This window comes from Callorhinchus milii, unplaced genomic scaffold (assembly GCF_018977255.1).
Source record: "Callorhinchus milii isolate IMCB2004 unplaced genomic scaffold, IMCB_Cmil_1.0 Scaffold2, whole genome shotgun sequence".
Taxonomy (NCBI): domain Eukaryota; kingdom Metazoa; phylum Chordata; class Chondrichthyes; order Chimaeriformes; family Callorhinchidae; genus Callorhinchus; species Callorhinchus milii.
Window position 1 is genome coordinate 60,293,201 of NW_024704743.1, and position 24,823 is coordinate 60,318,023.

Genomic DNA, 24,823 nt, shown 5'->3' on the forward strand with positions numbered 1-24,823 from the left:
CTTTCCCATCTCCATAGATGCTGCCCGACCTGCTGAATGTTCCCAGTGATCTCTGTTTTTGTTTCCGATTTCCAGCATCTGCAGTACTTTACGTTTTATTTTGTAATTCAAAAAAGGATCTGGGTATCAGTGGTCATCTCTGACCCGCTGATGCACAATCAGTGTAGCTGGGTTTTGTCATGGAAGATTGATACATTGAATTCATCTGGTCAGCAATTCTGTACAATCTTTCTGCTGAGACTGAAATAATCAATCAGTGTGCCAGAAAACCACATTTGAAGTCAGAATCTATCAGGGAAAATTAACCTAGCAGGGTGAATTTCAGCCTCGTGGACACAGAGCAGAGAAACTATATTGCGAAGCTGCCTGAATAATTCAGAAAATCAATGAGAGGGTCTCTTTTATCACCATCTCTGAATGGTGACAATTTTAAAATACTTGGTATCAAACCGAGGCAATTTTATTCTGGATTGAACTGTGGTCCAGTTGACCTATTCTATACTATTATATTCTTCTGTCATGATTACCATACGATTCAGTGCATATGTCTCACCTTCAGAGAGGTGATATGTGGTCCAGACTGAGTGATTCTTTATCACTAAGCTGCAGGCTGTACTTCTACGGTGCAGCTTTCCTGCTATTTTGTGATTTTTAATAAAGTTATTTTTCTCACTAACATCAATCTATTACAGTTCCAGCTTTGCATCTTTGTATTAACATCTGTTAAGTTATACGCAGGGACCAAAGCACTAGAGCAACAAAATAGTCAGTTCTGTGAGATGTGTAATTGACTTACACCTACAATTATATTATTAAAAAACAGCAACCTTTAATAGCAACACCTGCCCTCCCCCCCACTCACACACGCAATCCAAAAATGTTAAGTTGCCTCCAAAATTCGCAGTCACTACATTTATGGTAAATTGTGTGAAGCGTATTGAGACATCCTCTCGATGTGTAAGATGTTATATCAAATGCTAGTTATTATTAATAGGAAGTAGTTTTACTCCCTTGCAGTAAATCACTATTTCTATTAATATCTTAATCACTAATATCTTAATCACTACTATCATATTGTGAAATGAGAGACTAAATATAAAGCAACTGGAAAAAGCAATTGCAGCATAAAAGAGGTTTCTCCAGACAATGTTGTCTTGTGAGACTTAGGCTCCAATGAGAGCGTGGGTCATTGCTGACATCTTGTAAGGCTGTGTGCGCACAGGGAATACCTTGCAGGAAGGGCTGTTCACACATCTGGTGTTCTTCTATCTGTGAGGCACAGGTGAAGTAGGTAGAGCGGCTTTTTAAACCCTTGTTTGAATTTCTATTCTAATTTGACCAATTGTCTTTTGTGCCGCTCTTTCTTCAGCATTCAGCTAGTCCACCACAGCTCCATCCAGAAATCCACAAAGGAGCTTCGGAACATGTCGAAGAACCGGGAGGCAGCCTGGCCCCTCTCCACACTACCCGTCTTCAACCCAGTGACAGGCGAGATAGTGCCACCACTTCACCATTCAGACAACTGCGACACCTCCAACATGCCTCTCATGCAGACACAGCAGTGAGTCTTGCCTTCCCTCACACTATTGGCCTCCCAACTGTCAGGTTTGGTTTGTCTCTTCATTCCCCTTTTCCACAGCTGCAGCAGCAAGTGTTGTGAGAGTGGTCAACGGGAGCAGAAACTTCTATGATTTGGTCATATCATTGTCACCAGGATGTGATTCAGGCTGATAATGAACTGAAACTGATCTACGCCATTTAAAATCCCCCAAAACCTAATCATATGAACCCCCTGTAAAAAGTATGGGTGTCTCAAATGCAACAACCTAAAAGGGATTACTTAATTAAGGAATCCAGAAATAAGTCACACCAACCTGTGGGAATGTCTAACCCGATCTACTTCCCGCTAGTTAACATGACTTGTATGACATGCTTCTGGTTATCAGAGTTCCCACTTGCATTTCTTGATGAAGGAAAGCCATTTAAAGTCAAACTGTATGAGATAACTGAAGTGCATTGTTTTACTGGCACCTGCTGATGTAATTGTCCTTTGCTGTTGAACTTTGTGTATTAAATCTTAACAACTCTGCATGTCGGTCCTGTGAATCAGTTAAAAGTTTAGCTGCTTCTAAGTCTATGAGCAGCAGGTTTAAGAATGGCAGAGCCACATTTCCACCTGTGAGCACATTTGAAATGTGAGTCCATTTTGTCTTAAAAATTAAGATGGAATTTAAGAATTGTGGAAATATCTTGAATTCAGCCTTAAATTGTAAGCTGGGTCTAATTAAGAATTGCGGAAAACCGGTTTCTAAATAAAGACTTTTTTTAAAAAAAACCACAATTCTGCGCACTCTTAAATTTTAAGGAAAGATGGTTTTACCTGTTAAGACTAGATAGGATTGGAGGCTTCAGACGGTTTCTTTGTATCACCCAGATGCCTGGAATCAATGACTCTGACTGTAACAATGTTTTGTCTTGCAGGAATCACCCATTGCAGACCCAGCTCCCCCAGCAGCACGGTGCAGGTCAGTATCCAACATCTCCCTCGCCTTCTATCCCCTGCTCGAACCACTACCCCATTGACTACCATGCAACATAATTGGTGTGGAGATGGAGGAAAAGCTTCTCATGCAAGTCTGTTTTACTTTCACACCATATTGTGGGAAAAGGGTAACGAAACAAATAAGTGTTATGTGGCACATGTAACAGTTGGTATCACAGATCTGCATGTTAGCAACAGGCTGCTGCAGCTTTGGGTCGGTATACAGGGAAGTACCCACCCTCCCTCCAGGGCAGCATGTTCCCCACAATGGCTGCTTAACGCCCCATTTCATTTCTGGCGTGCGTTAATATATAGTAGAGAGACCGATATCCGCACAAACTGCGACCAGCCTCCTTGTACCTATGGAAACAGTCAGGTCATTAAACCATCTTTAATTCAAACAAAATCTTCTGCCAGGAATTATATTTGGGACAAATTTGTGACATTCACAGATCAGCAAAACACAGTTATGTGGCTGCCAGGCTGAGGGAACTCCTCTCGGATGCTGATCTCGGTCCCCACTGATGTGAAATCATCATCTGAGTGGTGTTCTGCAGTTGGCTGCTGTCACTACACTATATCACTGCACAGATTGTCAATCAACTAAAATGTTATTATCTGTTCAGAAACAAAACCAGGAAATCCTAGAATTACAAATTAGAACCTATCCACAAACACTATTTTCAGCCCTTCTCTCTCCTCCAGACAATCCTGCATTTTGCCACCTCGAAATGTGCCAGCCCTACTCTCTCCTGCTCACAGTGAGGCAGCTCCTCTCTCTCCCCTCACTCTCTCTCTCCTGCTCACAGTGAGGTAACTCCTCTCTCTCCCCTCACTCTCTCCTGCTCACAGTGAGGTAACTCCTCTCTCTCCCCTCACTCTCTCCTGCTCACAGTGAGGTAACTCCTCTCTCTCCCCTCTCTAACTCTCTCCTGCTCACCGTGAGGCAGCTCCTCTCTCTCCCCTCTCTAACTCTCTCCTGCTCACAGTGAGGCAGCTCCTCTCTCTCCCCTCTCTCTCTCTCCTGCTCAGTGTGCCAGTTCTGTTTTCTGACGATGGACCAGCTGTGCATTCGCCCGCACAAAGAGTGACATCTCTTCTTTCTCCCCTCATACAATGTGCCAACTCTTCCCTCTCCCCCACATCCATTTTGTAGATCGATCTCTCTCCCCTCTCCCCCCCACCACCCCATACATACACATGAATTGCCAGTCTTTCTTCCCTAAAATTACATAGTGTGAAAATGTCTGACGTATCAGGATCTCAGGGTGTGGTTATTCAGTGTGCGGATGTCAAGCACTCGACTGTAGCTAACATTTCTACTAACCAGTGTCGGTTTTTCCTCCCCTCATTTGGTCTTGGTTAGTTTTGTCTGAAATCAGTGTTTCTATATTAAATTCTTAATTCACAAAAATCTGCTTCTTCATTCTTGCTTTCATGATTGGAGGAGAATTTTATATGTCGACATTTCTACAATTTGAGGCAAGTAAACCAGTGTCAATATGCTTATTTTGCAAAGGTCTTATCTTTCTTCACTCCTTTTCTATCTCTGGTCATCATGTTGGAGGAATAGAGGCTGAGCTTCTTGAAACCTCTGTCTCCTACACCTTATGCTAGGGAGTCATTGAAATGGGACTGGCTCCACTGCGGTGCGAGTTACATCCCCTTTGAAGTGCTCCGGGATGCTACCCTGCGTGAAGGGCGCTATATAAATGCAAGTTGTTGTTGAACGAGGGGCTCCTGTAATCCTTCCTCTCTTGGTGCCCCTCTTAGCACTGCTCACTGATTGTGTGTACAGAATGATGATCAACCAATTTATGCTGAAATATTTTCCAACCCCAGCACAAAGCAGTTTATTGAGTGTAGTTGATATGATTGACACATATTCCTTCTAATGTACATATTGAAATGATTCACTTGAATCTTGGTTCAAGTAAATAATTCCTGCAAGTAATGACTTGAACTTCTCCAGGATATATTTCTACTGGTAACATACTTCACTACATTAACCATGCGGCATTTTGTACACAGATGGCTCTGAGTATTTGAAGATCATTTTTGGAATTAATCCACAATAAAGGTTACAGCCTTTCTCAAAGGCTGGTAATAACACAAAGTAGACATTCGCTCGTCAACTGCATGCTATGGGGGAGAAATTCCACCTGGGTTTAGATTTTCTCAATACATGTAGCAACTTACGAGCATCCAGATTTTGGCAATTTGTTGAATTTAGTCTTAACTTTGAAGTACTTAACTTTGAAGTTGGATTTTTGTAGTTTTTAAAATAATAATCCTTGTTATCATTTATTGATAGAACCATTTGCCGTTTTTGATGGGGCTGGTGGAAGAAAGGCTGTCTGAGGGGGAAGGGGATTCATTGAGCACTAGATTTCTGCTGTTATTACAATACCTATGGAGGCTTAGGAAGACAATGGGTATTTGGATCTTAGTTGATCTTTCACTGATCGTAACAGGCAGTGGCAGACAACCACTATCAGAATAAACCGGCTTGTTCCAGAGAAAAGCTTTAATCTTTCTACGACAGAAACGTTAGTTGCTGACCCGATACTGAATGAATTTTTTATTGTTTACAGGTAAATGACAAACCTGAGGAAGGAAAACTGAATGAGGCATTCACCTGACAGTCACATTCTACTCTGGAAGGGGATTCTTCTGCATACTGACCAAAAGTGTGTTGTTTTTACTGTGTGTGCCAATGTGCATGGATACATGTCTGTCTGCCGTTGCTATTGTCATGAATTTAACATTTTGTACCAGTGTTTCACACATTATCTAGCATAATAAAATGCAAGATTTACTTTTTGCACATTTGTAATTTATACAAGCTTTCAATGTATTTCAATTAAAACGATTTATATAGAAAAGTACTAGCCATTAAGTGGGACAAATGTTGTACAGTACAACAGATGGAAGGAATTTTCTCACAGACTTGGTTAATTGGTAGAACAAGGACCCTAGAGGGTTTTAACAAGAAGGATTGGGTATTATTAGATAATGTGAAAGAACCTTTGAGAAGTTGAATGGGTAGGCTGGCTGGACGGATCAATGGTCTACTCCTACCGAATCCATTACTATGTAATGAATGATGCCCAGAACAATGGTTACATTACACAGCTAATACCTGAAATGTTATCAGCATTTTCTCAGAACTCAGAGTTCCTTGATGTACGGATTCACACTTTTCCTCACCTGACCCTGAGTCAGTCTGGTAGCAGGTGAACTCAGCATGATGAGAAAAGATTGGTGTAGGATCTGGACTGATCTCACTGTGGATAAAGTTTATGCTGTTATTTGTATAACACAAGAACAAAAATATTCCACTCAACACTGAAAAACTTCAAATTCTTACATTCAGATTCTGTGAATTAAAAACTTGTTGGAAATACATTTTTTTAAAGATATTGCAAGGCTTTTATTTTGTTAACTTTTGAGATGCTCTTTCATGGCAAATAATAGTCTGCTGGCACTTACTGTTCAGCCTACCATGATGTTTAATCACTCACTGCTCTAAGTACTAAGAGTCACAGATGGAATTCGAATCCAGCATAATTTGGTACCTTCAGGGGAAGTGAGACAAAGGATTTGGAAGATAATAATTGGGAGGAATATTCACTTGCATTTATATAGCATCTTTCATATTTTAAGGTACGTATCTCCAAAGTTCTTTACCAAAACGGAATTATAAATGAGGTGAATGTTGTTTATATAGATGAACGTGATAGCTAATTCTAACCATCAATATCCCATAAACAAAAAAAAGGAGAAGGTAATAAAGGAAGAGATGGGGGATCATTGAAAGCAGAAACAGTGTGACAGTAGTAGGGGATCAGGACATTTAAATATTCATTATATTAGGGTGAGATACCGGAAGTTCAGAGAACTTTGGACTTCAGAGATTGGTAGAAATTTAAAGGCTTAATTATATACAGAAAAAGTCAGTGATAAATTGACAAGTCAGATTTATCTCCAGGCCCAGACCGTTTCCACCCCAAGGTACTGAAAGAAAGCTACTGATTAACTAGAAGCTCTCAGAAAAATCAGTCTTCTGGGTGACCTTCAAATTTTTCAAAGCAATTCTTAAAAATACATTCCCACAAAATATAAAGATTCTCATCCTGCACCCTTGCAATACTAAATTCCATAACTAATATATAATACTTGCATTTGATATAGCACCTCATCGGGTCATTGAGTCATTTTTGTGTGCAATTGGTTGCCACGTTTCACCCACAAAATACGCAGTCAAATCACTTTGCAGTATATTCTGTGAAGCGCTTTGAGACGTCTTGAAGATGTGATAAGGCCCTATAATAAATGCAAGGATTATTAGTACTTCAAAACACTTCACTTTGTGGTTAGTGGTCGGTGGCATCTCCAGCTAAAATGACTCAGATAAATTAATCATTCACTTAATGGTTCTCTGTGGGACTTTGAGTACAAATTCGCTGTCGTGTCTGCCCACACATACAGTCATGACATTTGGCAGCAATTGTTATATTATATGTACCATATTAAATGGTTGCAAGGATTATTAGCACAATTACTGTTGTACTCAACAAATAATCTGGTCAATACACGTTACAACTGAATCAGCTTTAACATAATTAATTTTGAGAAAATCCACTTTGGTGCTCAAATACTTTAACACTCTCTTAAATTAATCTTGGTAGTGTTTCAGCAACATTTGGATTCCCACTGGTGCAGTATTAATTTGTCTTGTGACCTGATGGTCTCCATTCACCAATATGCCCTTCCTTGGTAGTACATTGGACATAACTGGCGTCATCCTGACTCGGTTGGTAGTACTCTCACCTGTGAGTCAAAAGGTTGAAGTTTGAAACCCCAAGACGGGATTTTGAGCTAATAGTGTATGCTGACACCTCAGTGCCAGGGAGCACTACAATATTAGAGATGCCATCCTTTGAATGAGGCATTAAACCATTGGTTATTAATTTCAAGGCTGTTTGTAGGACATTGCCGTGTGCAATTTGGCTGCTGTATTTGCCTACAAATACAGTCATTACACTCTTGTGTATCCTCCTAAACGCTTTGAGACATTTCAACGTGATAAGACGCTACATCAAATGAAAGGATTGTAATTAAAATGTAAAATAACTAAATTAAAATGTTGAGAGTTTGGGAGGAAATTGGTTTTAAAACCTTTAAAAAGATAGTGATATCTAATTGGACTACATTAATCTTTTGAGATTGCAATTTTTAAAAAAAAAAAATCCAGATATTGAAAAAATCTATATTGTGATAGCAAATAAAATATGACCACTAGATGGCATTAGATAAATGTTCTAAACTTGATTTTATTTTGGTCAGCCGGATGTCTGACTCACGCAGAAACCCTCACAACGCTTAAGAATATCCAAACCAAATAGAGTTCCAAGCATATATTGAAATTCCAAAGAAGCTTATCCAAATCCAAAGCACACTCTCCCCCTGGAAGACATACACTGCTTACCTAATCCCAGAGAATAATAGGCACAGGTTGGCAAGAGCCAAGGCTTGGTGTGCATTAGGGTACCCATGGAGCCTGACCAGCTAATACCACATAGCTTGCCATTGAAAACATGATTAAGAGTAAACTTTGTTTGGAACAATGGGCTGAAATTTGCAGCATCTTAGAACAAATTCAATGCAACAATTATCGCATTTAATAGGAATGGATGGAAATAAGCAGCAGTTCATAACATTCAAAGTATTATTTTCTGTGTGTTCATTGACTCATCATTTTATTTTTCGTGCTAACCTTCAGCAAACCAAAGCAATTATATAATTTGCAGATGACCATTATTTGGAAAAAGTACTTAATTTTGGAGAGTTGTATTAACACATTATATTGAGGTTTAAATTTCCCATGACAATAAGTTGCAAATTACAAGAAAATCCAACTTAGAAAGGCAACAAATAATTGAAAGTTGTTGTAAATCACTGGTCATACAGTTTATCTAACAAGTTTATCCATCCAATTTCCCACAAGATTTCTTTGTGATCGCTCAACAATGTGATACTGTGCTATATCAAATGCAAGGATTATCATGTCTTTCGGATGTCCCAAAGCACTTCACAAAATATACTGTAAAGTGAATTGACTGTACATTTTGTGGGCGAAACGTGGCAGCCAATTGCGCACAGCAGTGTCCCACAAACAGTCGTGGATTGAGTGCCAAATTTATTATTATTTGAAGGAATTATTACTCCCGGAAAAGTAGTCGTGGATTGAGCGACAGATATATTATTATTAGAAGGAATTATTATTCCCGGAAAAGCAGATCCGCCAATCGACTTAACAACCGAGTTCCTACTCACTGCTAGGTAAACAGAGATGTGTGGAGTAAGGAAACTTGCCTACGGCTTCGCCCCGCTTGAGAATTGAACCCGGGTCATCTTGCTTGTGAGGTAAGTGCATTAACCACTATGTTACGGGATTCCATTTCTCTTACAATTCACTTGCACGAACTAGCAGTAAGTAGGAACCTGGTTGTTAGTCGATTGGCGGATCACTTTTCCATTTTGCTGTGCCCGGGATTATTATTATAACAAAGCATGTATGAAGGTCTCAGCAGCTTGGCAAGAAGAGGTAGTAGTGGAAGAGGACAATGTGACAAGCGGCGAAAGCTGAGCTAATCTGGATGTGGGGGCTTGAAAAAACAGTTGGGGGTCAGACAACAGCACTCATGCAAGTTGTCTTCAAGGCCTGATGTGAGAATTTACTGACAGGAACCAAGCAGGAGAGCTTTGGTAGTTGTCTATGATTGAAGGCAGTTGGAGCTCATCCAGGACTCTGTGCCTGACTATCAGGCAGAACAGCAGTGAACTTGGAGTTGATTGTAAAGGCTGAGATTAAGTTGGATATCATCTGCCTACAATGTGGAAGTGAATCCCATCTCTGGATGATGTTGAGTAGAATATAGATGGGGAAGAGGACTAAGCCCTGAGGACTGTGTGTGACTGTGCAGGAGATGCCGTTAGATGAGGCAAAGTTTCCTGGTGGAATAGAACTATGAAAGTTGAACAGAGAGGTGATGGAGAAAGATTAAGCATGACGTGATCAACTGTGTTGGCAGAGAGATAAAGGAGAATGAGGAGGCAGAGAGATCCCTAGTCACAGATGGAGAGAATATCATCTGCAACTTTGATCAGGGCAATGTTGGAGCTGTGGACTGGGCAGAAACTGGATTGGTGAGACTCACGCTGAGTGCTGGAGAAGAAAGAGTGAAGCTGGAAGGCAACTACTCAGCCCAGCACCTTGGAGTAGGCAGGTCTGTAGTTTGAGAGCATGCAAGGGTTGAGGAAGAGTTTCTTGAGAAGAGGATGATGACCGTGGTTTTGAAAGGGGTGGGTTTTGAAAGATGTTAAAGCTGGGCACCCAAAAACGGGTTAGGGCTGGTGTCAGGGAAAAGGTGGTGGGCGGTAGCAGAACAGATCCTCTCAATATGGACCTGTGCAAGTCCATCACGTCTTCGCATTTGGAATCGATGGTGAGCCCGGAAGGAACATGGCAAAGTGGGCAAAGTTGGTTTGTGGTGAAGAGCCTAGGGTTGTCCTTGGCCTTCAGGATCCTGGAGTAGAAAGCCGATTTTGCTGAGGTGAGGGAGAAGTAATAGGCTTTGGCCTGGTCCAGTTAGATCTGGTAATAGACCATTTGCGTTCGTCATCATTGATCTTGTGCCTTGGATACCGCGACTCTCAGATGTAATATTTTTCAGGTTATTTGTGTTAAAATATTCAGTAAGCATATCCTGTTTCTCCGTTCAGTAAATTAAAAGATATTACAAGGTATCCTCACTAACAGAACATATAATGATCAAGGCATATTATATTCGTTCTTCACTTTGTTCAGGTCCAGAGGAAATACTGTTTGTAACATTTGTAACTCTCACTTTAACTGTACTCCATTCTTAAAGGTCTATGTGGTTCACCTTTTAGAGCTGTAACAATGAACTGATGCTGCAATTAACATGAAACAATTCCACAAATATAAACAGAAGTTTTATAGTTTTATTCCCATCGATTTTAACATAAGTGTATAAAAGATCCAGAAAGGGAAAACCGCAACAATAACAGTACAGAATGTGATGAACAATTTGCAAACTAAGGCCAGTAATAGGATCTTGTGAATAAACAGATTTATAGTATTTTAGAAGGGATGGATGCTAGAATAAGCATGTCCAGTTGGCTAACCTGAAAAATATGCACAGAAATAAATACATCTCTGACAGGCTTTGACATTTACAAATTTAGAAATCATACTTAAAGCGGCAAATCAAACTAGAGACACCCTGAGGAACAAAATATATTCAGTGTTCATTTTCTCAATCCATTTAAACTAGAAATATCAAACAATATTATTACTTAAATTAACCTATTTGATTATTACAACCTATTTGAGTTCTGCTTTTAGATAGCCCAAGAGACCAGATAAAAAGCAAATTGTAGACAAAAATAATCATCAAAATAAAACTTTCTGACATTACTCCAAAGTATTTGTCTATACAGTAGTTATTTTAAATGAATTACTCAAATGCAATAATGTGAAATTTTGACACTGGAACAAATGTTTCATTTAAACAAGCAAAATGTTCACTTGGAAATCAAAAGATTTTATTATTTAGTACCAAAATTGTTATTATTATTTTTGTTATTTTTTGAAAGTAATTTCAGAAAGCTGCCAATTAGGGCCTCACAACATTCATAGAATTGGAAAAAATGTGAGAAACAAAAACATTTTCTCCCTAAAGAAGTTGCATTAAATTTTAAGAGCCAGCTCATCTGGAGAACCATTGAGCAGTTTATTACAACATGTACATGAATACGTATATAAATACTAGAAAATAAAAAAGAAAGTGGAAATCAACATGTTGGCATCTCAGAAACATCAGGAGAAATTCTAATGCACCATTTTACAATCCTATTGAAACCTATGCCAACAAAACTCAGTAAGTGCGAAATTTCAAAAATAGAAAGGGTTTGTCCTGAACACAAAACAAATGAGATTTACTTGGATCAGTGGAAAAATGGATATAGAAATGATGACTTAAAATAACTGTCCATATGTGCAATAAAGCAAAACTGTGATAAGATACTATTTCTATTTCTGGGCCGCTTGACTTCAAGCAAAGATCTGATTAAGTGCAATGAGTTCCTTTGCTAAGTCACCACCCAGTCACCACCAAAAAAAGTTACAAAAATCCCCTCTCCCTTCACAAGACTCATGGAGACACAACTCTGGAAATCATTCAAAAAGCAGATGAACCAGGTTGAGAAGCACAAGTAAACAAAGCAAAGCCATTTCAAATTGAAGGTTGTAGTGCAAAATTTACTCCAAGCTTTGTATACTCTGACTTTCAGAATATGCTAAAGAAAACTACCAAGCACAAAATAAATAAGACTGGAGTGTTCCAGGCAAAAATAAATAGCACTGACTTAACCAACGTACCAACAGAAACAGCAATCCATATTGGGCAACTGTAATTGTGAATCTCAATTACTTATTTTCATCAGTTGATTCAACAATTATGGGTACATTATTAAACTATTTCCAAAAGAAAAGTTTTACCTGACCGACCGACCAATCAATCAAGTTTCTTTTTAAAAAGGAATGGTCTCTAAATGTTTTTATAGTAGTAAAATACAGACTACACCCTGTAAATTGACAGCAAAACTATATATCTGCACTTTGTTTTTTGAACAAATGAAATTTACACTATTTCAGGTGCTGTTGTCTCTAATCTCACATTTGCATTCAGTTTCCTTGCAGAAAAACTGGGCTGGACCAATGCTTCCTTGTCTTAATGGGCTTTACGGTACAATTCTAGCGTGTTTTAATATTCTCAAGGGCTAAACTTTTAGCAACCACCTTCTATAGCCACATTAATGGACACAAGGACACTCTCCAACGTTCCAGGATTTGAGAGAAATGCAGTGCTCAACACCCCCGAAGGTTCAGTGAAATTTACTCAAAATGTGAAAGTCACTAATGGAGAAGAGCTGTTAAGGATTGTGTTGCACAGCACGACACAGAAGTCTGAGTTGACTCAAAAATATAGAAATATTAAAATTCAAAAAATATTTGAACCCTTTCCTCCCCATTTCAAAGCTGCAAAAAACACTACAATACAGTAGATTGCATCAAGCTTACAATGTATTTTCGTAAGGATTTCATGACTATTTCAAATTATAGTCATAAAATCGATGAAAATAAAATATTTAGGTTAACGAGGTCAATTAACAAGAACAGTGCATTTGCAGACAAGTTTAGTGACCAGAAAGTTTCTAACAATGCAAATTTACAGAAAGGCTAGAGTACAGTTATATATCTGATGAAGCGTTTCAAACTGATGAGATGACACATCTGGGTTTAAAGATGCCTAAATAGGATGCATGGATGATTCACAGTGAGACCATTTTCAATAAGGAATCCAGACTTCAACGAGAAGTCACTTAGGGGGTGAGGTCAAATCAGATATTAAAGTTACGGTGACAAACGTTTAGAACGGCCACATAAATACTTAGCATCCTCGCCTTCTTGAAGTGTTAAAATTAAAAGAGGTAGATAAAGATATCGTAGTCAAAAACAAAAACCTTATGTCTTTTTTTAAACTATATTTAATGTTAGATTTTTCTATATTTATAATTAAATTACATTAGTCATTGAGAATTAATACAGCACATAATCAAAAGTGTGCTGGTCAATTTTACAGCTCAAAATCCCAACACTGGAAATGTCCAACCATGCTGGCTGGAATAATTAGCCCAGCTTTACTTTGCAAATTATGGCTTGTTTTAACTGTAAGCAAAACAAAAACTCAGCCTACTGTTAGGTTTTAAAGCGAATGAACTTATGAAAAAAACTACCTAGTCCACAATGGTGGAAGAACTGTATTCAAACGATGGGAAACTAACTCACTGAAGTACAAGCATTACTAGTCAATTACTAGTGATGCCTTAAATCTCATTTAGCAGCCTTGCACTGTCACCACACCTCAATCACAAGGAAGGAAAACAACAGCTTTTATTAGATAGAATGGCAAAATGAAGCTCTCATGGGTTTAATTTGCAGCTTGTGTAAACTATGTTCATGGAGGGCATTTCAGGTAACCTTAATTATGTGACATACAATGAATCCAAATTAACTACCATTCCTTTCATTGGTTGCTAACAATTAAAGGAATCTGCTATTTCCTCTGTACACATGGTCAGTAATACCTGGAAGTTCAACCACAGCTTCTCCATTTTGCAAGTGCTATATACAAATATTAATACTTTTTAATTCATACCTAATGAAATATCTAATACAGTGTAAAGGAGCCCCCCCACCCTTCTCAAGCTTCAAAATAACTGTCAGGACTTTCACTAAGAAATAACTCAAGGAACTGCTACCTGTGTCAAATATTTCCTTCATAAAACTGGACTAATCATCACCAGTTTTTTTTCCCAAAGAATGCAGAAATGTGGAAAGCTGAGATGAAGAGGGGAAAATGCAATAGCACAGGAACCAAAGATGTTACTTCAATCACCTACACCTTCACTTTAAATAGCAATTTGGAAAGAAAAACACAGAAAAAAAGCAGAAAACCCCTTTCAGGAGATGTCAGGTCTTCAGTAGTTTCCATCAATTAAGTTTTTTCTTATAAAATCACTTTTCAAATTAATAATACAATACAATTATTTTCATCACCTCTACACGCATTACACAAGAACGAACCTTCGCTCAGATTAGAGTGCTACATTGCACACAGTCACTCAGATTCCCATCTCTCACATGTCCCTCCCCAGGGACCTCCCAAATTCTTTGGGGTTATGTTTTGTTAAAAATTACATTGTAAGTCAGAAGGCCTTTGAGCCTGTTCAGCCATTAGTTCAGGTTCTTAGTTTCAACGTTGACAACGCGAGGATCCCAAATAAAAATATAACTGCACACAACAGTCTTTTTAGTGCAATACAGTTATCTTTAGGAATGGCTATTTGTACAACATCATTTGTGATCTGAGAAATTTCATGGGCTACCAGTACAAAAATGAAGCTGCTGACAATGATGTTGAGCATTGGGTTGCCAGGAATGAGCACGAGGATTCCCTTGGTGTCTGCCGCAAGCCAGATGTGGTATTGGCATATAAATAACTGAAAAAGAAAAAAAGATTTTTGTAAACAGGGCATTTGAACTAGCCAATAAGATTTAAAATCCCCACTTATATTGCTTGCTTTAAGCTGGAAGAATGTTTTTCATTCAAACCGATGCTGTGAGGTACACTACATGTGATAGAGACAGAGAGACATTATATAGACAGAGGAGGGAAAAGAAGAATGCATGTATCAAAATTTTGTCATAGGAAGAATTAAGGAAGAGGTTAGAATGAACTTTTTCCTAACAGTGTTATTAGAACATGGAATGCAAGTGGCTATTAAAGCTAAAACCATAACATTTACAAGAGAATTGGAAATGCATTTTAATAAAAATTATACAAAAATATAAAAGAGTACAGGGAAACAACAGGGAATTGGGATTAGGATATATACAGCGCAGTCCTGTTATAATACATTTCTTTATAATGCTTTTTTGTTTATAACAAACTGAGTGTGGATTCCATCATTCCCTGCACGCAGTGGAGATGAAGTGATGCCGACAAAGACCTCAAAATCTGGAATTTGGCCATTTTATTTTAGCGTGCAAACCATTCGGCCTGCAGGAAGCGAGCCGCCTGGCTGCTTGCACAGTGATATTGGTGAAATGATTTGTTAAACAGCAGACAAGGATTTTCTCGATTTCCACCTAATGCCTTATATCAAGGCTCCAGTGGCACCACAGAAGCATATTTTAGAGCCAATTTAGCCTGAATACAATTTATTCCATTGTGCTTTTGGTCACTATTTTCTTCATTTTAGGTACCAGTAACAAAGTATTACCCATAACATGCGGAGGGTCTGGAATATGGAATGATTTATCTTGCCTTTACAAAAATGTTTTCATAATTTCTCAAGATTATGGGATCTACTTACTTCTAAAGAAATCTTGCCAAACCAGGCAAAAAAGGAACTGTACACAGAGCGAAGATATCCAGGAATATTCCGAATTAGGACGAAGGATAAGATCTGGAAAATATATGGAGGAAAGATGAAAAATACTATACACAAACATGCAGCAGAATTTAGACACTGTGGAGCAGGTAAGAAGAGTACCTGGAACGCAGAGAAGTAAGGGTGGACTTCATTACATTCGGCTTTGTTTCTACAGCTGGCACACCAGACTGAATAGGTCTGTGAAAACAAAACCAGGTGCTTAGTTCTTTATCAACACAGACCCGTTTCTTACTTAAAAAGAGCCGCCTTTATTCATCTGGTTGGCAGAGCTTGAAACACAAACACGGTGAATCAACTGATTGCACGCATCATGTGCTTTTTCCTGCCTGTTTTGCATTCCTACGTGAAATTTGTTTGAATAAGGTCACATAATAAACTAAGATTCCTTGCATTTGTTATAATGCCTTTCACGTTAGGACAACTTTTCAAAGGGCTTCACAGGATTTCACTACAAAGTGTAGCTATTATACATTTTGAATTATACATTTTGACAATTATGCAGAATAATGTACTACAAACAGCCATGAAGTAAATGACCAATTTTATTTGGGGGATTGTTGGCCAGGACACCGGGAGAAACTCTCTTCTCTTTTGGAATAGTGCCATGGGATCTTTAACATCCACCCGAACAAGCAGATGGAACCTTGGTTTAACACCTCATCCATTGGATGGTATCTCCAATATTGTAGGATACCCCAGCACTGCACTGGAGTGTCAGGCCGAGATTGTGAGTTTAAAGTTCTAACGTGGAACTTGATCCCACAACCTTAATAATAATAATCCTTGCATTTGATATAGCACTTTTCACGTCTTCTAGACATCTCAAAGAGCTTCACAGAATATATTGTAAAGTGAATTTACTGTATATTTGTGGGCAAAACTTGGCAGTGTCACAGCAGTCTCACAAACAGTTGTGGATTAAAGTGACCAATTTTATTGTTTTTGTTTTATTTTTTCTTGAGGGATTATTATCAGGCATGTGGAGTAAGGAAACTTGCCCAAGGTTTTGCCCTACCGGGAATCAACCCCAGGTCTCTCACTTGCAAGGCGAGTGCTCTAATCACTGAGCTACAGGACTCTACCTTCTGACTTAGAAGCAAGAGTGCTCCCTACTTAGCCAGTCTGACACCCGTTATTCACACATACAGTACCCAAATGTTACACATGTGGATCAGTAATAATTGTAGCCAAAAGCTCTACCATTATTTTATATGCTGCTCCCTGGTAACTCAGCTAATAATACTGAATGGAAAAATATGAGCTCCAACATTGCTGGTTGTTTATTTTTTAAAAAATCCATTGGCTTAAATAACAGGAAGGTGTAATATACATTATATGGGTTTTTACCCTTTTTTCCATGTTATTTCACTGTAACCTATTGCCTGACCAAGCAGAGAAGCAAAGCAGGCCAATGCCTCGCTAGCTAATCCCTTCGAGTAGCATATGAACAAAAATGGACTCCCTTAAATATTTTCTCATATCCATTGGGGAAGCACCTTGACTCAGCACTTCCCTCAGGAAACCTGAGCCATAAATTGTGCGCAAGATAATAATCATCTGCTCCCGATCGTTGTCTAGTAACTAATGTTAGGTACAGGTGTATAGATAGGATCAGGCGTGGTTGTGCTGCTTGTCGCAGCCAAAAGTCAAACAAATGAAGAATGTCTATAGGGGCAGGATATTGGAGGACAACTGGATCTATAGTTTAAGAGGCCCATTGACCAGCAGGCAATGGGTTTACAGCAGAGGATATACAGACAGGTGTTACACACAATGACAATCCATCACTATGCTTCATCACTAAGAGAATCCACACCAGACAGCATCACATGCAAAGAAATGTTGCTTTGTCTAGAATGGGGAGTGCACTCTCTATGGAAGGATACACCCAGTTTATCTAATCCCAGAAGGTATTTGGTACAGGGCCTGGGCAACCCAGAGTGCACATTGGGTCACATTGGGTTACCAATGTGCACTCTGGGTTGTCCAAGCCCTGTACCAAATACTTTACAGTGAAATCCTGTGAATTTAACCACCAAAATGACAGATTGAAACTCTATCAACTCTATCTGCCAAGCTTCCAACTCCTTGTCCAGATAGGAATACCTCATTTGTTATGGATTTGGCTTTCGGGGTTAATAGGAGCTGAATGGGAAGAATGCCGTGGTAAATACCCCATGACGGATAAATACTGGGGACAAAAATAATTCTGAATCCATCTCGTTAACATTACATCCCTAGCTGTAAGTAGACATTTAACCAATTCCAACATTTAAACAAATTTCTTAAAACAGACCGATATTTTATGTGTCACTCACCAAAAATGCAACTATTGAAGTAAAAAGGAGAAAAGATGATATCTTGGGGGTAAATAATGCCTCTCCTTTGCCTTCTGAAAGCAGATGTCCTTTCTTTAATATGCCATAGATGAAGGCAAAGAACATACCATGTAAGACTGCCTGCATAGAAATAGAAAGGGTAGAATTAAAACAGAGCAAAGCCAAAAACACAAGCAACAAGCATATATAACTAAAGTTTTACAGTTTTGATAGGCCTTGAGTATACTTATACACAATGGTAGTCTTAAAGAATACAAAACGTCTGCTTTACCCAGTTACAACCCATTGTTTGCTTTGTTTTTAAATAAGTAAGGAGCTTCTAAGATGACAGCCTGGCTCAAATTGGTACCACTCTAGCTTCCAAGTCAGAATGCTGTGGGTTCAATCCCCACATCAAATCCTATGACTTCACCTCATAGTTTAGGCTGACCCTCCAATGTAGTGCTGGGGGAGCATGCAATGCTGGAGGTGCCTTCCTTTGGATGAGACTTTAACATAAGGTCCTGTCTGTCTGTTTAGGTGGATTTTAAAGATCCATCACACTAGTTGAAAAGTTAATTTCTCCTAGTGTATAGAAACACTGACAATGTGATAAGGCATTTATCAATGCAAGGATTATTATACTCCACCATCACTGTAGTACCACACTGTGCCAGTCCTCCTCTCTCTGACTTTAATTTCTTTTACTCGTGCCTTTTGCTCTTTCTGTTTCTGTGTGTTATCTATTTGTTTACCCGATGATATATCTAACATTCTATCTCTTTATCTGTATACTATCTCTATTTCTAGCCTTAAGCTGCATCTTCGCAACTAGCAAAAAAAAAGTCCTGTGTGTGCTAAGTTGTACACGTGAGAGTGAAATTGCTAGGATTGTGCAGTCTGGCTCAGTGTGTCTCTAGAAGCCTCAGTGCAACTTCTGATATCAGCTTGTTATTCTCTTGCTAGTCCAAGTCTGCAGAACAATCGGCCTGAGACACTGCACTGCGTAAAGTAACAGTTTTGACTGATTGCTCTGCAGATGTAAAGTGAATCCATATAGATACAAGTTGTATCTTCCGCATCGGAACCCATGTGGATAAATAGCATTCTACTACATTGTGTAAAGACTTGTGTATAGTTACGTACAAAGCGATCGAGCTTCCATCGAAACCACCATTCGTGAAGGAGGCCTTGCCACTCAAAGAGTTTCGAAATTGGCCAAACTGAAAAAGCCTTCTCAAAATAGCTCTAAAATTAAAACAGGTAACAGCAGCATTTAGGCACATATCAATATATTGAGAGGGTAAGAAAATCACACGTGCACATGCTTCCACCATACTAAAGGAAACTGAACAAATTAAATTCAAGTGTCCAACATATTGTTTAAATCTGCTGGTCTAAGATTATGTTAGGTCGGTGCTCAACACATAATTGCAGGTGCAAAAAGCTGTCAAAGCTGATAAAGTCAAGTCACTTACAAGTTTTATTCAAACATGATCAGCGTTACTGAAGCACAGAACTTTCCACATTTCATAGTTCAAAGCATCGTCAGTGTTTGGCATACCAGTTTATTTCTGGATGCCAGAAGACGTGCAGCTTGATGAGAACCTTTTTTTAAAGCAACAAGCTTGATACTGTTCTTATATAAAATGCAGGTCACTAAGTAGTTATGACCACATCTCCCCAAAAACTAATCATGTTAGAACTCTTGAAACAATTTAATTTTGGCTCAGCATTTTGTGGTTAAACATGTAAAACATGTAAAGTCTTACAGATTGTGCAAATTTAATGAATATAATTTAATAATCATTTTAAATTGCAAAACACAAATAAGATAAGCCATGAATTTCCAGAAGCCACCTCAATGTCTTACATCCTCAGTACAATTATGGAATGCGTAGCATGGAAACAACGAATTAGTGTCAAAGTTTATTTTCCACACAAGTCTTTCCCCTCCCCAATCCTCTCTTCCATTCCCCTCTATTCCCTTCTTATACGTACATCAAGTGTCCTCTTAAATATGTTGATACTTTCCGCTTCAACCACAGCTTCTAGCAGTGAGCTCCTCATTCTCACCGCTGTCTGTCTAGACACCTGTTTAGATCTACTAGTGGCTATCTTATATTTATGCCCCCCTTGTTGTGGAGTTACCAACAAGTGGAATATTTATATAGAATCAGGAATAGACAAAAGATCTGTGATAGTTTATAAAGTAATTAGAAAAAAATCAAACCAAAAGGGCACTTTACACAGCCAACCTACACATGAAAATTCCTGTCTGGAATGGAATGCACACTCTTCCTGGAGGGACACACCTTGCTTATCCAATTCCTGAAAGTATTACGCGCCAGTTGACTAGAGCCAAGGCTTGGGAACCCCACAGTGTGCGTTTGTGTAATGCCGGCGCTTAACCAGCTAAAACCACATAGCTTCCTGCTGCTTGCCCAGCTAGAACCACCCTGCCATGTTTGTGCTTTGGCTCGCGGGGTTAACAGAAGCTGAGTGGCAAGAATTCCTGCTCCAGTCCTACTAATTGATCGCTGGTGTGTCGTCAGCAGCTATTTCCTTAAGTTTCCTTATCATCTATTCAACAGACATCTACATTCAGAATGATGGGAGGACCTTTACTTTTGAGAGGATCTCCCTTCCCCTTCATCTGCTCCCACCCACCCCACACACTGACAGACCGAATCCTTCCCCTTTCTAAACATTATGAAGGACCAACCTGAGAAGCTGCAAGAAGACAAATGCATAATAATAATCCAAGAAACTTGAACATCACTGTCCAGTGGGAGGAACAGGTATCTGAAGCAGAATAAGACTGCATTATATTTGTGTTAAAAAAAAACAATTCAAGGTAAATATTTTAGCAGTGTAGAGAACTGTGGTCCAAAGGGACATCTGCTGTATGCAACAAAGAATGGCTTCCTTTCCCAGCTTCACAGCTTTTTTTCCAAAGATGATGGGTCATGTTGGGGTATACATTTACTTTGGTCAGACTCTTGGCTGACATGAGCTTACGTCACCACGCTTAAAAAGGATCCAAACCAAACAGATCAGTCAAGCTCTCATGTGAATTATTTTCCAGTGGTCAGTGGCCAATAATCAGTGAGAACCCTGGTTGATTAGTTTTAATGTTCACAAGCTCAAAGGGCTCCGAGACAAATTGCTGCATCTCCTACTGTTTCATTGAGTCCTTTCTGATCTCTACCAGAATACTGTAGTTTGGGTCTTTGACCTCACAGTCTAGGTTAACACTTCCCTGCAGTGCTGGGGGAGGTGCCGCATTATTGGAGGTTCTGTCCTTCAGATGAAATGTTAAACCAGTCACATTTGCCTGTTCAGGTGAACGTTAAAGATCTCATGGCACTATTTGAAAAGAGGAGGGCTTATCTCTTGGTGTTCTGCTCAATAATCCCCCAAATAAAAATTGGTCATTTACTTCATAGCTGTTTGTGGGGCATTGTTATTGCGTCTTTCATTTCAGGAGAACATCTCAAAGTGTTTGACAGGATATGCTGTAAAATATAGTGTCTGTGTATTTTGTAGGTTTGAAATAATACATTGGAGCTTAAAACTCTATTAAGATGCTGGATATACATATTTTCATAGAACATTGAAAATCTGTACAAAATATCTCTGAATATAAATATCCAATATCAACTTATACTGAGACACCAGTGCCCATAGGATATAGTTGCACAGTTAAAACTCGGTGTTTTGGATGCGTAATATTAGGTACAGGTTCCTGGAAAGAAAAATGGCCACCAGGGTCAGGTTGACCCTGACATTTCTGGTTTGGGCTGGCCAACTTTCATCCATGGACACGAAGTGCAGGAAATTGGCTGGTGAGTTATGACTGCTCTCATGACCTCGTCAGAAGCCACCACACCTCCAGCAATTAAGGGTGTGCTATCAGCTAGTAAGGCTGCTTATAACAGAGTCTCTCCCTTTGTAATTTTATGGATCAAAGACTGCCTAACATGAAAGTGCCGGTTTATCTTGTTTACCAATTATTACTCATTGGAAAAGACAAAAGCAAATATTTAAGAGCACCTTCCTACCAAGCTATACAGAATCCTTATCAATCGTATATTATACAATTACCCTACAAATAATAATAATCCTTGCATTTGATATAGGACTTTTCACGTCTTCTAGACGTCTCAAAGCGCTTCACAGAATATACTCTAAAGTGAATCGACTGTATATTTGTGGGCGAAACGCGGCAGCCAATGGCGTATAGCAGTGTCCCACAAACAGTTGTGGATTGAAGTGACCAATTTTTTTTAACACAGATAACACAGACAATAGCTTCTTACAGGTTAGGATATTAGAGACACCAGATATGCTCTTCAATTTTTTGCAATAAAGTTCTTTGGTGCATTCGGAAGATTTAAGTTACTCAGCCAACATCCCTGCGTAACCATCAAACTTAGATAAGACATTTGTCCACTTCAACACGTTTTACACTTTTAAATCTTTATCTTTCTAAGGCACTGCAGTTTTATAGTTACATATTTAAAAAGAGTTGGCACAGCCAGTTAGTCACATCTGTAGCTTGCTCTGATATTCTAGTAGTATAAGTTGTAAATAATATTGATTGCTTTTAATGAAAATAGAAAGTGCAATACCATTTGTGTCTTTCTTGCCAGTCTGCGGCCAAATGCCTAGTGTTGCATAAATCACAATGAACCAGAAGGTTACTAATGGAACGAAGTAGTAGAATTGATAGGGTCGATCCATTACTAGGCACAGGACCACAACCAGGAAATTCAGGCGAAATAATATCTGGAAAAGATATTTACAAATCATTTAAGTGAGATATTGCAGCGCTCTGAATATTTTACGTCATCAACCTAAACATAAATTTGGTCAATGAAACCCCAATAACACACAATTTCATAACACAAATAAAGGACTGGGAAAAGTTAATTTAGCATATCAAGCCTCCCAGAATATTTGCTATCCACTTTCTCTGAACCACCAAAAAGCAATTGACAACTCTACATACTTTTTTTGCTATCTGACTTCTTACCAATAAGGGAGCTGCATGGATCATCATGTCCATTAAGTGGAGTTCTAGCCAGTCCTTGCCAGGCTCCACTGGCTCTCTATCACCTAACAGATAGATTTCAAGATCCTCACACCCGTTTTGAAATCCCTTCATGCTGTGGCAACTCCCTACTGCTCCGACCTGCTTACCCCCCAACCCACTACTTCCGCTTGAATGGCTCCGGCCTCCTGCATGTCCCTTGTGCCCTCCATTCCACCATTGGTGGTCACACTTTCAGCTATGCCCCGAAACTCTGGAACACACTTCCTCTGTCCCTCTGCCTTCCCCCTTCCTTCCCCATCTTCAGGACGCGCCTGAAGACCTTCCTGTTCGACAATGCCTACGGTCACCTCTCCCTGGCTTGGCATTGTGCTCTGCCACTGTCGAGTGCTCTCAGACGCTACCCTTACATAAATGCAAGTTGTTGTTGTTGCTGCTGCAGTTGCTTCAATTTATCAACACCCTTGCAGTCCTCAATGCAATTTAGTCTGAACTGCAGGTTAAACCTCTGAAAGAACATTTTTGGAAGTCTTACAATCAAATTAAATCACAAAAGCATAGAGATTGAGTATTCTGATGATATCAACAAGGACAAAAAGTACTGCAGTTTGAAAAAAATACTATTTTTAAAAAAAAATTAGTGTGTTCAATTATTTTTTCTCATTGGCACATCCTGGTTCCCAGCCTCTTCATGCTGGAATGCGTTTCCAATGGCAATGGTTGCACTCCACCACCCAGCCTGAGTGCTCATTATTCACATGTGAGCCTTGGCAGTGAGTATTGGCAGACCACAAGACCGCAATGGGAATCAGTCACCCCAAGTGTTTTTTATTCTCCCTCCCCCTTTGGTCAATTTAGATTTCACATGTAGCCATGGCTGAGACAAGCAAATTTAGATTTTTTTCTTTATTGTTTTACAGATCTAAACTAGCTTAACTTAATACAAAGTTTTCGACCTATTAGCAACATATTCAGGGATCAAAACCAAGTAATACCTGACTGTTGGCACGTTTTATGTTGCTTACCTGACAAATTCGAGAAATTCCATATTCCCCACTTTTCCAAAAGTAAGAAAAGTGCCCGTAACCCGTCTGGAACAGATATGCTGCCACAAGAACACGCACATTCATGTAAATGGGTACAAACTAAAAAAAAGAGAACAACAAAGTCTGCTATCATTCCCATGTCCACATGAGTGACAGGTTAATCCAAAAGAAGAAATGTACAATAGGGTAAAACTTGCAAATACACTCAGACATTTAACAGGAGTATCGATAAGGGCCATATAAATTTGTGACAAAAACTGCTATTAATTAAATATAAATGCTTAATAGGTGTGGGTAGAACAGATAAAGGCTGATACTTACTGTACTTGCTCCAGATATATGATATATCAGTATTATTAGTTGCATCCATCCCTTCCATTCATCAGTTTGCTCTCTGTTCAGCATTGTTGTCTGGAGAAGAACAAGTTGTTCAAAACCATACTTAAATATCTGATAATTTAAACAATTCTCAATTGTTCTCCATGCCACATTGTATAATTGAGAACAGGGATCAATTGGCCTATAAAATTCTAAAGAAAATCCACAGATCCTATAACAACTTGTGTTTATATAACGGCCTTCATGTAGGGTAGCTGCTGTAGCTTCTTGAAGTGCGTAACGTGGTGGAGCTCGACTTCAAGACAGGGGGAGGGTAGAGGTGACCGTAAGCACAGTCAAAGAAGGAGGTCTTCAGGTGTGATTTGAAGGTGGGCAAGGAGATTAAGGTAGAGAGTTCCAGAGTCTAGGGGCA

The 24,823-nt window shown here is 39.1% G+C and overlaps 2 protein-coding genes across 6 annotated transcripts in view; one reads left to right on the forward strand and one right to left on the reverse strand.

Moving 5' to 3' along the window:
* The window catches only part of sgce (sarcoglycan, epsilon), a gene marked incomplete at its 5' end in the record, with an annotated part of 31,402 nt that extends 25,975 nt beyond the window's left edge, over positions 1-5,427 (forward strand). For 2 of the 5 annotated variants that reach the window (XM_007909253.1, XM_042331951.1), the window contains 4 exon segments: positions 1,370-1,561; positions 2,482-2,525; positions 3,990-4,024; positions 5,137-5,427. In XM_007909253.1, coding sequence (XP_007907444.1) covers positions 1,370-1,561; positions 2,482-2,525; positions 3,990-4,024; positions 5,137-5,184 — 319 coding nt within the window. 5 annotated transcript variants of the gene reach the window in all.
* Positions 5,428-10,553: 5,126 nt separating this feature from the next.
* casd1 (CAS1 domain containing 1) overlaps positions 10,554-24,823 on the reverse strand; it is a 47,463-nt gene continuing 33,193 nt past the window's right edge. Inside the window, 9 exon segments of the mRNA XM_007909255.2 lie at positions 10,554-14,695; positions 15,572-15,664; positions 15,752-15,829; positions 17,971-18,111; positions 19,117-19,218; positions 20,696-20,775; positions 22,605-22,761; positions 24,052-24,171; positions 24,394-24,483. Coding sequence (XP_007907446.2) covers positions 14,435-14,695; positions 15,572-15,664; positions 15,752-15,829; positions 17,971-18,111; positions 19,117-19,218; positions 20,696-20,775; positions 22,605-22,761; positions 24,052-24,171; positions 24,394-24,483 — 1,122 coding nt within the window. The 3' untranslated portion in view covers positions 10,554-14,434.